This window comes from Mastigoproctus giganteus, chromosome 10 (assembly GCF_048544385.1).
Source record: "Mastigoproctus giganteus isolate SK-2022 chromosome 10, ASM4854438v1, whole genome shotgun sequence".
NCBI classification, from domain to species: Eukaryota; Metazoa; Arthropoda; class Arachnida; order Uropygi; family Thelyphonidae; genus Mastigoproctus; species Mastigoproctus giganteus.
Genome location: NC_143584.1, coordinates 107,134,084 through 107,150,293, shown reverse-complemented (window position 1 = coordinate 107,150,293; position 16,210 = coordinate 107,134,084). Strand labels below are relative to the sequence as shown.

The 16,210-nt window shown below is 39.1% G+C and overlaps 1 protein-coding gene across 2 annotated transcripts in view; it reads right to left on the bottom strand.

The window, feature by feature from the left end:
• The window catches only part of Tti1 (Telo2 interacting protein 1), a 600,292-nt gene extending 590,215 nt beyond the window's left edge, over positions 1–10,077 (bottom strand). For both annotated transcript variants that reach the window (XR_016547507.1, XM_090382195.1), the window contains exon 1: positions 9,682–10,077. Coding sequence is in view for 1 of the 2 variants with exons in the window: in XM_090382195.1 (XP_090238321.1) it covers positions 9,682–9,866 (185 nt within the window). In the remaining variant the exon portion in view is untranslated. The remainder of the gene's footprint in view (positions 1–9,681) is intronic.
• Positions 10,078–16,210: the final 6,133 nt, after the last annotated feature.

Sequence of the window (16,210 nt, the reverse complement as noted above, 5' to 3'; positions counted from 1 at the left end):
AACGCCGAGAGCGAAAGAGAAAACCAAGTTTTTTAGATGCAGAGGAAGCAATATTTGCAATGTGCTTGTGCCAAGACAGATTAGAAATCAGGGTAATCCCCAAAATGGATATATCATCTTGCCTAAAAATCAGAGTGTCACCAAAGATAAGCATAGGAGCAGAAGAATCCTTTTTTGCAAAATATAAGGCAAGACTGAGTTTTAGAAGGATTGAAATCAACTAAGTTCTCTTTGCCCCACTGGAAAATTACTTGAAGATCGGCATTTAAGGAATTGGTAGCGGATATTCAAGAAGTTGAAGCTGATAGTAGGGCAAGGTTTTCAAAATGGAAAGTGGAATGCAATGTGCTATCATCGGCAAAACTATGGATAGGATTTCCAGTCAATGGAAGAGGGTCATTAATATACAAGAGGAAAAGAGTGAGGGAAAGAACTGAACCTTGGGGGACACCAGCATTAGTGGAGAAGTTAGAAGACAAAGAGCCATCTATCATCACCCTCCGTGAGCAGAGAGAAAACTGGATAACCAATTACAAAAAACAGTTGGCAAACCATAAGATGGAAGCTTGTTTAGAAGACCTTTATGCTAAACATGATCGAAAGCCTTTGAGATGTCAAGAGCAACTGCTTGTGTTTCACCGAACTTTTTCATTGAATTTGTCCATAAATGAGTAACATAAGCCAGAATATCACCTGTAGATAAACATTGATGGAATCCAAACTTGCGATCATTGTACAGACAGAAGGTTTCTAGGTAGTTTAAGAGTTGGCGGTTAATTGATTTCTCCATTACTTTAGAAAGAGTAGAAGTAATTGTAATGGGACAATAACTGAATGGGAGGGATTTGTCACAGGGTGACAAATCCCTCCCATCCAGTTATTCACTTTTTTTTCACTTTCGAATAAGAAAGTGAAAAAAGGCGACAAAGAACAGGAGTAAGTTCAGGTGCACAGGTTTTGAGAACAAGTGGAGAAATACCATCAGGACCTGGAGCTTTCTTAGTATCAAGATTCATAAAATTCTTCTGACATCCTTTGGACAGGAGTACACAGGAGCCATTGAATGGAGTTTGTTGGGAATGGTGGGAGGTGTTTTAGCAAGATCATTAATACATGAGTTGGAAGAAAAATGGGATGCTAGCAGGTGAGCTTTATCCTTGGCTGAAGTGACAACAGAACTATCTGGTTTTGACAGAGGTGGGAGCAGAGATGGGCAAAAGTTGCAGCCAATAGCTTGGGCAAAAGACCAGAATTCTCGGCTACCATTAGAGCAAGAAGCAAGTTTTCTACTCTCAGCATGTTCAAAATCTAGTTTAGACTGATTAATAACTGCTTCACAATTGTTGCGAGCTTTGGTGTAGGCAGAAAATGACATGAAGAATTGGAAACAAGCCAATTACGATATGCATCGTTCTTCTCTTAAACAGGCTTAGCACACTTATTGGAAAACCAAGTTTAGATAAAGGACAAGATTTTAAAGTGGAGTGGAATAAAGGATTCCATTCCTACAAGAATAATTTCACTGACACCATCTGAGCAAACGTTGACATCAGAAGTTTTGAAACAGTAATCCGAACAAGGAATAGAAGAAAAGAAATTGTGCAGGTCATCCCATTTTGCATTCTTGTAATGCCAAACAATACGAGGTTGGGAATAGCCATGAGATAAAGGATAAAAGAGAAGAAATAATCACCAAGTTGTGATCTGAGGTGCCTAAAGGACAACTCACTTCAACCGTGTATTTAGAAGGGTTGTTTGTGAGAAAAAAGATCAAGTGTGTTGGCTGTACGGTTAGGATTGTCCAGTATTCTTGTAGGTAAATGAACAATTTGTGCAAGGTCTTTAGTAATTGCAAAAGCCTCAGCATCTTGACCAGATGGGTCGGTGTGACTAGAAAACGGAAGCCAGCTGGAGTTGTGAACATTAAAATTACCAAGGAAAATAACCTCACTGTTAGGAAAGTTGGACTAGAGAAACTCAAGTTGCGAAGAGAGGAAGTCAAAGAGCTTCAAGTGATTAGTGGATTTGGGAAAAGGGTAGAAACAACAGATGAATTTGACACAATAAGGTACAGAGATTCCAAATTACCAAGTCTCACCTTTGAGGTGAAAGGAATCATACAGCGAATAATTTGGGCAAGTGAGATGAGCAGTAGTTGAATCAACTGATAACTGAAATTCTGTCAGAAAAAGTACATGGGGTTTGGCAGACTTCAAGTGGAAATGGACATCGTTGAGATTAAAACTGAGACCACATATATTTGTGAAATGAACTAGGAAGTATTCCTTCATGTTGCATTTAGTTAATGATTTGTTTGTATCTTGTTCATTAATTACTTTTGCCAGTTCAGGAAAGAGTTCAGCTGAAAGTTCTGATCGGTTAAGTAAGGTTTTGAAAAAGGCCAGCTTTTTCCGAAATGATGTATTTTAAGCCACATATATTTAGGTTTGATTTTACCTTGCAAAAAAAATATTCAGTTCGTTTTACTTTGACAAAAATGCAATATCTCTGCAGAATTCCATTTTTTGACAATTCACTGTTGATTCAGTTCCTCAAAAAAAAAGCTTGTAATTTGTTTTCAGAAAGATAAAAGTTTGACAAGTATTTGTTCTTGGGACAACCGGTGCACTCTAGAATGATAGAGTAGATCCACTGAATGTTTCATCATTAGGTTGAAGCATGTTATGAAATTGCAGATGACATGATGTATTTGCTCGAATATAGTTTACAATACCTATACTTTATTTAATGTGTCACTTAAAACAGTAGATTTGCACACAGATTCTGCTACTGAAGAACACAGTGAAAGCAAATCAAAGTATCTGGATCTGGCAATTCTTTCTGCAGTAACGCAACAAATCCTTCATGTTTCCCTCTCATGGAAGGTGTGGCATCTATGCATACACTTACTAAATTATTGGAAAACCAAGGTTTAGATAAAGGATGAGATTTTAAAGTGGAATGTGGAATAAAGGATTTCATTCCTACAAGAATAATTTCACTGCCACGATCTGAGCAAACGTTGACATCAGTTTTGCTTCACGGCATTTTTCTTTGAAGATGGTGAAGATGTCAATTCCACATGTCCAGTAAAGCAGTAAGGGTACCAAAGTCAGTAACACCTTGTGAGAATGAAATTCCACAGTTAAAACACAAATAAATAAATAACATCTGCACTAAGTCTGTAACGTCAATGGTATTCATCCAAGGCGATCGAATAATAAATGGCTTCATTTTGGCATATTGCATGAAGTTTTCTATATATTATGAGCTAATTCATGTTGCCAATCAGTTATGGTCCTTCTTGAAAGAGGTAGTTGTTTGTACTTATTAACCATAGCTGAATCTAAACATTCCACAACTTCAACAATGTATTCTTTTATGATTTCCATATCGCTAAATGGCTTACGTCTTCTTCCAAGTATACATGCTACTTTGTGTCACTTCAGTGATGTCAGTCAGTCCCTTGTCCTGACGTAGTTTTGAATACTTGTTGCTGCTGCTACAGCTTTCCATCTTTCATTTTCTTAAGTGCAGACTTTCGAGGTTCTCCTTCTAGTTTGGCATATTTGTTGTCCCTATGAGTCGCATAATGCTGATATGCATTGTATTTCTTCACTGTTGCCAATATGGCATCACAGAGCAAACATAATTTTATCATTCACTGCAACAACACAATACTGCAATTCCCACTGTTCATTGAATACTCTCTTTTCTTCCTTTAATGCTCTTTTCTTATTTCTTGACATAATCGGGTTACCGGTAAAAAATTAAAAATGAAATACACAGATTGAATGAAGAATCAATTTTAAAGGAAACAAGCACTGGAAACCAATGGCACCGGGGAGAATGACCGGAATGTCAACTAATACTGACAGCAGTCAGTGAGATGAGTCATCACTAATAAAACGGTAACATTGCAAAATGAAGTGCAGTTTCAAGTGGAAGTGATGCCATATCATCTATATGGGAAACAATAATATTCTGTAAAGATTAGTGAATTGGAATAAATGCTTTATTTTATATTTAATTTAATATAAAATTCATTATTATCTTCCTTAACAAGAAAAGGCAATGCATACATTTTTTTTAACGTGTTACAGTTCTTTCTTAAGAAGCTCTCAGGCCTGTGGCAAAAATCACTGAGTGGTTGCCATTCACCAATTACTGAGTTGCTTGTTTGTTATTTGTTTTTTTTGGGAGCATTAGCAACTAAGGCCATACTGCTCCGGGATATGGGGTGGTCATTCCCTGACCTTTCCGCATCCTCCGTATTTGGTGGTGATGGGCTCGAACCCTGGTCTAATCAAAAAGCATGTGTTACGCACTGCTGCTCCTTCCCACCTGGCTACGGAGGCGCCTACTAAGTTGCCATTGACTGGCCTCTCACTAACTACACAGTTATCGATATAATTTTACCTCTTCACTTTGTTTTGTCCTCTATCGATCTATCCAATATTTGAATGCCTTTTATGTTTCTTTTGCTAATGTAGAGGTTCCCAAACTTTCTCGGTTCATGGTGCCCTTAGTGTCGCGGTAATTTTTTTACGGCACCCCTAGGCCAAAATAAATACCGAACACCTCAAAATTAAAAAAAATACAGTACAATGGATACGTACACCTTTTTATAATGAAATAAATGTATAAATTAAATAATAATAATAACTTTAAGTAACTTAAACCCAAATTATACGGCACCCCATGAATGTTGTTGCAGCACCCCGGTTGAAAACCACTGTGCTAATGTATGGCGTAAATGTACATTAATTTATACAATGAGAATAACAATATATAAAATATACCCAAAAAATATTTCATGTTTGGTGTCATGTAATAAAACACAGATTTTGCATATGAGAGAAATAGACAAAAGGTTGCAACTGGTACCCCAAAAGATCGCAGTTTCCCCACCCCTGTACCAGGCTTTTGTTCCTAAAATTTGTTCCTTCTGTTCCTAAAAATTCTAAATGGGAAGCATTCAAAGAAGTAATCTTAGAAGCTACTATGCTTTTATTCCAACTAAGAAATGCTGTTCAAGGGGAAGTCTGTTCAAGGTTTAGGAATAAATGGAGGTCAGATGAACTAATGAGACTTGAGAGAGAAGAAAAAAAATGGAACGCATATCAATTATCAGGAGACTCAGATGACTATGGTAGATATAAGATTGTCTGCAATCAAAGCACAAAGAAGGTTAGGCAAGCAAAGGCAGATTACGAGAAATCTTTGGCAGAGGATGCAAAGAAAAACAGTAAAAACTTCTTTACTTATATAAACTCTAGAAAGAAGAGGATGAATCAGATTAGTCCACTTGATATCGATGGTTCGATTTTGATGATTCTGCGCAGGTAGCTAATAAACCATATGAATATTTTGCATCTACATTCACACATGAGGAATTCTGTAGAGAAGTGGAGGCCAGAAGCTTATCAAACTCTAACAAGGAATTAAATTATTTTATAATAACTGAGAGCAAAGTGGAGGAGAAATTGCTGAAGTTAAACATAAAGATGGCACCTGAGGTGGATGGGATCTATCCGGCTATATTAAAGGAGGCAGCAAAGGAAGTAAGCAGACCCTTAGCCATGATTATGAGGGCATCCTTGGACTTAGGGGAGATCCCCACAGACGTGAGATGTGGAAATATATCTCCAATTCACAAGGGGGAATCAAAAGGTGACAAGAGTAACTACAGACCTGTTAGTTTAACTATTGTTCTTGGGAAAATAATGTAATCATAGGTTAAAGAAGCACTGCAGGATCATCTAGACAAGACTGCAGTTATAGTTCACACTCAGCATGGTTTGTTAAGGGGAAGTTTTGTCTGACCAATCTGACTGGATACTATGCTGTTGTCACAAAGGAACTGGATGCCAAAAATAATTTTGATATCATACACTTGGATTTTGGGAAAGCGTTTGATACTGTTGCACACAGAAGACTACTGCAAAAGTTGGAGCAGCATGGCATTAAGGGCAAGTTGCTACAATGGATAAAAGGATGGTTGAGTGAGAGAAGACAGAGAGTGCTAATCAATGGACACTGCTCTTCGTGGACTAATGTTATTAGTGGAGTTCCCCAGGGGTCTGTGTTGGGCCCATTATTGTTTTCTGTATTTATCAATGATATTGATGAAGGTATATCAGACAATGTCCAGGTTTCCAGACGATATGAAGGTTCTTTGGTTGTTAATGACAGTAAGGACGGTATGTTACTGAAACAGGATCTAAAAAAGTTGAGCAAATGAGCTGTGAGATGGTAACTGAAGTTTAACATTGACAACTGAAAATTACTGTATATGGGTAGCAGTAACCCCACAGTAACATATGAACTGTGTGGTCAGGGTAGTGGAGATGAAAAAGACCTGTGAAGTTTTCTGAGCAGTGCAGAAAGGCTGTCAGAGTGGCTCATGAGGTCTTGTCAATGATATAAAAGGAATTTTGCTAGCACGAATAAGGAGGTGATTATCCCCTTGTACAAGGCAATGGTCAGGCCACAACTTGAGTACTACATACAGGTCTGGAAGCCTCATTTTTGAAAAGATGTTGAGCTACTAGAACGAATACTGAGAAGGGCAATGAGATTATGAGTGGAACAAAGGGTTGCTGTTACCGAGATAGGCTTAAGTTCTGCAAATTGCATTGTCTGAGACCAGGCACCTGTGAGGCGATCTGATTGAGGTGTATAAGGCCTTGAATGGTTTGAGCAAGCTCAATACTGGTGGAATTCTTCATCTTGCTCAGACTCCGCACCTGAGGGGGCAAAAATTCAAATTGAGGAAAGACAGTTGTAGAATTGATGTGTGGAAATTTGCCTTTAGCCAGCATATGGCTGATTGCTGGAACAAGCTTCCATTTGTCATTGTGGTAGTTGATAGCTTAAATAAATTCAAGGCTGAACTAGACAAACTTTTGGAGTGAATAGATGGGTGAAATGGGAAGGTTTTTTTTTTGGCTGATGCTATATAAGCTTGCTTTCTTGCACCATATGCCTCTACTAATATTAATACTATTCTTCCCTAAAAAATATTCATTTTAACAGGATATGGAAACTGTAAATTTTGTTGTAATTCATTTACATAACAGTTGCCTATGTAAGTGAATCACAGTAACCAACTTTTATACATGGAAAAAAATGATGGAAATGGTACTCCTCCCATATCTCACTGTTAAAATGAATGTCTCTTATATGCATATCAAGTAAATCCTAGCTACCCGAAATCTGTCAGTAAATGGGCCATTAGCAAAAGCCAACCAAGTGCATGTAACTAGAACACTAATAATATCTGAAGCAGGGGCGGGCCGATCCCAAGTGTGCAAGCGGTGCACTACACATATGAATCAAATTTTAAAGAGGGTGTCAAATTTCAACTGCCACCTGGGTGCAAATTGCAATCGGCACTTGGGTGCCATATATCCTAGGAAACCCCCTAATCTGAAGTTGTAAACTTTTAAAATCACAAAGGAAAATTATCACACCATCAGGAAAGTTGGACTGCAGAACATCAAGTGAACAATTTAAAAGACTTTAGTAAACTAAATGCTGATGGTATCTTTACAACTGTTAGGCAATAGACAAATTAAATGTAGGCCTGAAGAACAGATGTGTGGTAATTTCTCTTCAGCACAGAGAGTAACTGATTGATTACTGAAGTAAGCATACATCAAGTTTTGTGGAAGTAGGGAGTTGTTTAAAAAATTTATTTGGTAAAATTATTTGAAGGAATCAACAAATGAACTGGATAACAGCTTCTTTTAACTGATGCTTTATAAGCTTTCATCATTTTGACAATACTAATTCTGACAATTCCATTCCTTTACATTAACTCACTTATATAAATTTATTTACTTTAATGTATTTAATTTTTAATAAGATTACATAAATGCTAGATAATAAAAAACAAAAATATATTAATATAATAATAAATAAATCATATTAAATAAATAAAATAAAAATATTAAATTAAATTAATAAGTCAATAAATTTAAATAAATCAATTTAATATATAAAACATGGCTAGTAATTCAATGTCTTTAGCCGAGGACACAATATATCGGGTTTCACAAGAGCTGGGAGTGTAGAGTGAAAAAGTTGAAACCGATAGCTCTGTCAATCACTGAGTGATCACTGAATTGAGACCACCTACCTAATACTTCGTAAGTCCTCCTTTTGCCCCCAATACAGCAGCTATCCGATGTGGCACTGATTCAACAAAATGTTGGAAGTGTTTGGGAGGTATGTGTTACACCACATTACACCAAGCTGTGTAATGTGGTCAGCAACAGGTATGGAGGTGATTAGTGTATCCAGACGCCTCATATATGCCTTTCCATAGTGTCCCACAAGTGCTCTATGGGATTGATATTGGTGGACTTCGGAGGCAAATCAATATGATGAAAGTCAGAACTGTGTTCCTCAAACCATTCCTGCCTGATGGCTCAGCACACTGTCATCTTGGAAGACACCATCGGTATTTGGGAAAAAGTGTAACATTGTGGGGTGTACACAGTCAGTAAGCAGTTGACGATAGCAGAGACCACTAATACATTGTTCCACATGAACCAAGGTCCAATTTCCTGCCAGTGAAACATGCCCCACACCATACAACCGCCTCCACCAGCCTCCACTTTTGATACCATGCATGATGGATGAAGAGCCTCAAGTTGCTGACACCAAATCTGTACACGACTATCCACTGTGTGGAGTAAATAACGCGACTCATCCGACCAGCACACCTTCTTCCAGTCTTCTAATGTCCAACTTCCATGGTCTTTGCACCAGGCGAGTCTTTTACATCGATGAACTTTGGTTAGGAGAGGATGCCATAGGGGTAGTCTACTGGTATAGCCCATACATGCAAGCATGCGCCGCATGGTCATGCCAGATATTGTTCTGGCTTGGCCCATGTTGTATTGGGTAGTCAACTCTTTAACAGTGCTGCACCTGTTTGCCTGTACGAGTCATCGGACCTAGCACTCACCTCTAACATCAACCTTTCGCTGACTGCAGTTTTGCCGTTGGGTCGCTGTTTGACCATTTTTACACCAGTTCTGGTTCACTTTAACTGCGGCAGCTCTCAAACACCCCACCAGTTCATTCATTTTGGAAATCGAGGCACCAGCTCGTCAAGCACCCATGATCTATCCTTTATCAAAGTCTGATAAATCCTTCCTTTTACCCATCACGCTCGGAATTTTACTTTTTTTTTTTTTTTTTTTTTTTGGTAGTTGTTGGCGCATCGGATTCTGTGGCCATAATGCACCTCCCGAGGTTTTTGCAGTACTTTGATCCAAGCCCAAGACGGGATTCGAACCCACGACCTTTGGGTTGCCAGGCAGGCACTTTACCCACCTGGCTAGCCCGGTCGGCTCGGAATTTTACTACCTGCTGAAACCTTATCTATGCTATGTAGGTCAACTAACTGTGCACTCTCTACCTGAAGTGGGCAACGGGTGGCATTCAGGTTTATAAGAGTGGTCATAATTCAGTGATCACTCAGTGTATATAATAATTATAAACTTAAATAAACTAATAATATTATTATAATAATATTTATTATTATAAGATTTCTTTCTTTCATGTTATTATATTTCAATGTATTTAATTCATTTAATGAGATTAAACTTATTCTCATTAATGACGTAAAACGAATGTTTACCATCTAATAAGAAAAGATGTACTAACTTATTCCGTTGATGAACCGTTAGACTCAGCGGGAATAGAATATATTCATACAGCTCTTGTACAGCTCTGTGGTCAATAGCTTCTAGAAGGACTTTTAGCTGCTGTATATTCGAAGTGTTTTGACATTTTGTTAATCTCACACACACGGGCCGAAGTTGTCTAAATTCTTCATTATAATCTTTCATTTTTCACTACAGTTGCACTACACAAAATTTAACTGAAATGGCTATTTATTCCAGAGGTTTTATTTTGCATCAAATACAGATTCGATTACTTTCATCAAAAATTTACTAAACGTTTATTACCTAAATATTCACAAACATCGTCAGCAAAATACACACACAACTTTTTCGCGAACCGCAGAGTGCTACTTCTCTGAGTTTACAACCATCACAGAGTATCATTCTTTGACAACCAAAAAATACTAAGGTCCAGATGATGCATATGCCCAAATTTTCACAGCGCCACCAGTTCAAGCACTTCAAATAAACGCGGCCATAAAAACACACAGAGAACTAATGCGCATGCTCAATGAAATTAAAATTGTTGCTGTTTTTAGAGTATATCGGTGCTCATTAAACATACCAAGTTCGTTTTACATTGCATTTTTGGTTGTTATTATTATTATTATTGCTCTTATATTATTTCTCCCTGATTGGGGTTTCTACCTCGTGGGGGGGTACTGCTACCAAGTTCACAGGGTGGTTGTTGTTATTAGCATTAGCATTAGTAGAGGTTTGTTTGGTTTTTTTTTTTTTTTTTTTTAGGAGCATTAGTAACTAAGGCCATATTGCTCCGGGAATATGCGGTGGTCATTCCCTGACCTTTCCGTATTTGGTGGTGACGGGCTCGAACCCCGGTCTAATCAAGAAGCGTGTGCTACGCACTGTTGCTCCTTCCCACCTGGCTACGGAGGCGCCTGAAGTAGAGGCATACGATGCCAAAAAAAGTAAGCTTATAAAGCATCGGCAAAAGAAAAAAAAAAAAAAACTCTCATTTCACCCCTCCATTAGTTCCAAATGCCTGTCCAGCTCACCCTTAAATTTATTTGGGCTACCAACTTCCACAACAAAAGATGGAAGTCTGTTCCACTAATGAACTACACTGGCTAAAGGCAAATTTCCGAACAATTATTCTACAAATGTCTTTCCCCAATTTGAATCTTTGACACCTCAGGTTCTCTATCTGTGCAAGAGGAAGAATTCCATCAGCATTCGACTTGCTCAACCCATTCAAGACCTTATACAACTCAATCAGATCACCTCGCAGTTGCCTACTTTCCAGGCACTGCAATTTGCAGAACTTAAGCATTTTTTGGTAAGAGCACCCTGTTGTTCCCCACACAAATCTTGTTGCCCTTCTTTTACTCGTTCTAGCAACTCCATAACCTTCCTAAAATGAGGCCTCCAAAAATGTACACTAGGTGTAGCCTGACCATTGCCTTGTATAACGAGATACAGCAATCACCTCCCTCTCCCTGCCAGCAAAAGTCCTTTATATCATTGACAAGCATCCATGACCTGCCCTGGCAGCCTGTCTCACAGACTACAGAACTTCATATTTGACTGCAAAATTACCCCCCCCCCAGATCTATTTCACTTTCCACTTCCTTGAGTGTATTACCAAACAGTTGGTACGTTTCTCTTCGGCTATTGCTACCGACATGCAGTAATTTACATTTGTCAAGGTTAAATACAGTTGTCGCTTCACAGCCCATTTGCCCTACTTATCTAGATCCAGAGGGAGCAGCATACTGTCTTCACTGCCGTTAACAACCCTACCAAGCTTTGCATCATCTACAAACTTTGACATTAAACCTGATATACCTTCATCAATATCTTTGATAAATAAACAAAACAGCAATGGGCACAACACCGAAACATGGGGAACTCCACTAATCACATTTGTCCACGAAGAGTAGTGTCCATTGATTACCACATTCTGTCGTCTCCCACTCAACCATTCCTTTACCCATTGTGAAAACTTACCCTTAATGCCATAACCCTCCAATTTGTATAGCAGTCTTCCATGTGCAACTGTATCAAAAGCTTTCCTGAAATCCAAGTATATGATATCAAAATTATTTTTGGCATTCAATTCCTTTGTGACCACATCATAGAATACAACCAAATTGGTCAGACAAGACCTCCTTTAAACAAACCAATGATGTGTCTTAACTATTACAGCAGTCTTGTCTAGATGATCCTGAAATACTTCTTTAACCAGTAATTCCATTATTTTCCACAAAAAACAAGTTAAACTAACAGTATATCATCTTTTGAATCCGCTTTGTGAATTGGGGTCACATTTGCACATCTCCAGTCCATGGGAACCTCCCCTAGGTCCAAGGAAACTCTCATAATTATGATTATGGATTTGCTTACTTCCTTTGCTGCCTCCGTAAGTATAACTAGATAGATCCCGTACACCCCAGGTAACTTTTTTATGTTTAAGTTGAAAAATTTCTCCTCCACTTTGCTCTCAGTTATTACAAAATCACTTAGCTACCTGTTAGCGTTTGATAAACTCCTGGCACTCCCCTCATTGAATAACTCTTGATGTGTGAATGTAGATGCAAAATATTCATTCAGTTTATCAGCTACCTGGGCATGATAAAAAATAGTCAATCCCTCTATGTTAAGTGGCCCTATCTGATTCATCCCTTTCCTTCTAGAGTTTACGATATGTCTGGTGTTACTGTTACTCGAGGAACTCTCTGGCTGTCCCACAGGTGTTCAGGATTGCAACTTTCTGGATTTCCTTGTAGGTGTTTTCATTTGGAGACCTTTTACTGATAGGCTGTTATGTAGGGTCTTTCACACCATTCCTGTGGTTGACACGATGATCGGGATGGTCATTGCTTGTTGCATATGCCACATCTCTTTGATCTACTGTATTATGTTCCTGTACATCCTGTTTTTTCCACATGGGTTTTCTGCAGGTTGCCAGTGTTGTGTAGCGCTGCGTCAATCAGATAGGTCGACTTTTCCTTCTTGTCCACAAGGTTTATGTCCAGTCTGTTGTGCGGGATTATCTTATCCGCTAATGTCTTATGCAGGGTCCGAGTACAGCTTGTGAGTTGGGGTGTCTAGTACTGCCTGACGTTCACACTTCTAGTACAGTACACTTTGTCTGTACTAGAAGTGCGAATAGCAAAGTGGTATCGTCACCATCCTCCCCACACCGGGTGGAAAGGGCTGGGTTAGAAACTCGTCCGTGACGCGAGAAATTTTAATAGGCTTTTTTCACTCCGTGGCTGAGTTAGTCGGTCTCAGGCGTAGATAGCAACGTTTTTCTCCAAAAACTTGGGGTTTTCGTCCAGCAAAACAAATAAATCGACCATAGAACACATGCAATTATCAGACATAAGACACACAGCACGGGAGATGAATTTAATTATTCAGGTGGCCTAAATAAAATAGTTTTTTTTTTTTTTTTTTTTTTTTTTTGGTAGTACAGTACACGTTCTTCGATCAACCGGTATTTCCTTGCTAGCTTCTGATGTATTCTGATGTAAACGACCCATGCAACCCGCGGTCATGAGTTGGATCGTTCGTGAGGCCAGGTGCTATCGTCGACAAGTGTCATCGGACACTTCGGGCTCCTTGGAAATGTATATTCTATAGTTCCTGGTGTTGATTACCTGGTATTGGATGGCGAGGATGAATCCTTCGGTTATTATGATTATTCAGTTACTATGACGAGCCGTAAGTTATTGCTGGATAAAAATCGCTTTGTAGTAGAGTGCCTTGGGGGGGGGACATTTTTTGTTCCTTCTCCTCCACCCCCAAACTTCTACTCTGGTGGGGCATGGGCATGCCCCACTGAAAACTGGGGCTATCTACTCTATTGGCCCCATATTTCTGTCTTTTCCCCCCAATCTTCGGTCTCCCTCCCCTCTCTACCTTCATCATAGCGAAAGCCCCACACGTCAAAAACTTAATATGATAAAATTACCTTACGCCCAAAACTCGGCCTAGCAAACCAAAGCGACATTACCCCAGCGCAGATTTTTTATTTACTTATATATATATATATTTTTTTTATTTGTTTTTTATTATTATTTTTTTTTTTTATTTTATTTTATTTTATTTTATTTATTTTTTTTTTTTAAGGTCCTAGCCGCCGAAATCCCAGGAAATTAAGCAGCAGGACCTGCCAGAGTGAATCTACAGCTACTGGGTTCCTGGTCTGCCTCCACGGGGCGTAAGTGGGACAACGTTGGGCCTCAATAGGGGTCAAACGGCTAAATGACCAGATGAACAACGGTACAGAACACAACACATGAACAATTCCCACACACTTTTAAATCTCTGGCATTTTCCAGTGAACTGGTTCACCACAATGAAAGCAACGCGGAGATGGGGGAAACCCCTGGTGCCGTAAGACAACAACACACACTTACACTTACACTTACTAGTGCCAGACTTTTTCGTTTTAGTCCCTAGTCTTTTCTAGTGATTCTTGCAATCATGACCGAGTATTTTCTGAGTTTCTCCTTCCCACAGCGGAGATGTTGCTTGAAGTCTAAAATGTTGCTTGAAGTTTGAGTCTAAAATGTTTCCAAGATATTTTAGTTGCGTGCTAAGCTTGATGGTTGCGCCCTCAATTTTAATCTGTGGCGGCGAGTGTCTAGTGTCCCTATTAATAGGATTGAGCCCTGCCATTGTCGGCAAAATTGTCAATGATTACAGCTGCGTCCAATCCAGTAGCTTTTCCAGTGCCCAGTTCGCTTGGATTTCCAGCCGGCCGTAGCTTTGCCTTGAGCTAGCCGTAGCGTCCCTGTTTGCCTGGATTTCCAAGCTGGCCCTTGAGTTCGCCTCCACGGTGAGGATGAGGTCATTTGCAAAGGCTTGACTGTTTACCTCTCCCGTGTACATTGAAAGGGAAATCGTCTAGAATTACATTCCACAGGGGCAGCCCCAGCACTGAACCCTGCGGGAAGCCTCAGTGTACGGGTCTAGTTATTTTCTGATATGGTGTTATAACTTTCACTTTTCTGTCGTGTATGTATGATCTTATGGTGTTGTACAGATTCATCGGTAGGCCTGTCACCTAAGTCTGCCGAGGACGATCGACCACCAAAAGGAGTCCAACGCTCCGATAAAGTAAATTGAAGGCACCAGGTAGTATTTCTTGGAACACTGTTTTGCTGCATCTTCTGTTGAACGGCCTGGTTTGAATCCTAGTTTGACTGCTAGAGGCGAGGTTTGCTGAGTTATTGTGGCTAGTAATTCTCATGTGTAGGAGCCTCCCGAACGGTTTTCTCGCCGTGGACAGCAGAGCAATTGGCCTATGGGAGTCCGACATATCTGGTTTCTGGTTTCTTATTGGATTTTTATAATCAGCCTCAAGTTTGCAGTTTTCAAGCTATTTGGAAATTATCAACCACGAGGCAGCGGTTGAATAGTTGGAGTAGGGGGATATTCCTACCACATCTCGGCCAGGATATTTTTTGTTTCTCGTTTACACAGTTGCAACTTGAAGTTCGTCCATTGTAAATTGTGGTTCCATCCTCTGCATAGTATATGCATCGTTTGCCTGACAGATGGTCTGTTGATTAGGTGTCAGCAGGCTCGTTGGTTCCTGTATTCAGTATGTTAGATGTTGTTATAGTATCTTGTGGCGTCTTAGTTTCCGTTTGAAACTATCCCCTGGGGAGTTTGTTTGTGGTTATTTTTTAAACCACTCCCAGGGTCCCAAGATGCCCTCTTGTTTTTTTTTTTATTCTGTCAGTGTATCTGTTCCCGGCTTCCCTTTAGCGTTGACGCAGATAATCAACCTCCGCGGCCGGCCATGATTTTCGTCCCTCAGTTCATTACCCATCTATGGAGATGGGGCCTGTTTAGCTTCAGCTTATAGGGTAGTTCTCATGAGTGAGACCAGATGGCGCCACACTTTGTGTTAACCGGCACTCCGACCTTCGGGTAGATATGTGCATTCGAATAATTATCACGATGTCTTATTTGTTAATTATTATTAATACTCTAATTTTTTGCTATTATTATAGCGGCCTCCCAGCGTGATGGAACAGTGTTCATTTTCGCCAAGGCGGGACTCGAACCCGGGTCCATCAGGCTCACAGTCCTGTGATAAAACCACTTGGCCATCACAATAATACAATACAATTTTATTAATAATACAATACAATACTAATAATAATAATAATAATAATAGAAAATTATATATTTTCCCATATAAGCAAATATTTACATCAATATGTACTGTTAAACAACTCTCTATTCTCATATCAGAAGAGCAAGAGCACAAAGACATTATTAGAGAACTTAGTAGACTCTCTAAACTTACATTTAAACAACAATAACTTCATATTGATTTTATTTTTAGATTTGACCAAAGCATATGACCTAATTGATATCCCAATATTGCAACAGAAATTACTGAAATATGGTATAAGGGGAAGACTCAATCAACTCCTAGCAAATTATTTAACCAAAAGAAAAATAACAGTAGAAGTAGAAAATTCCTAGCAAATTATTTAACCAAGAGAAAAATAACAGTAGAAGTA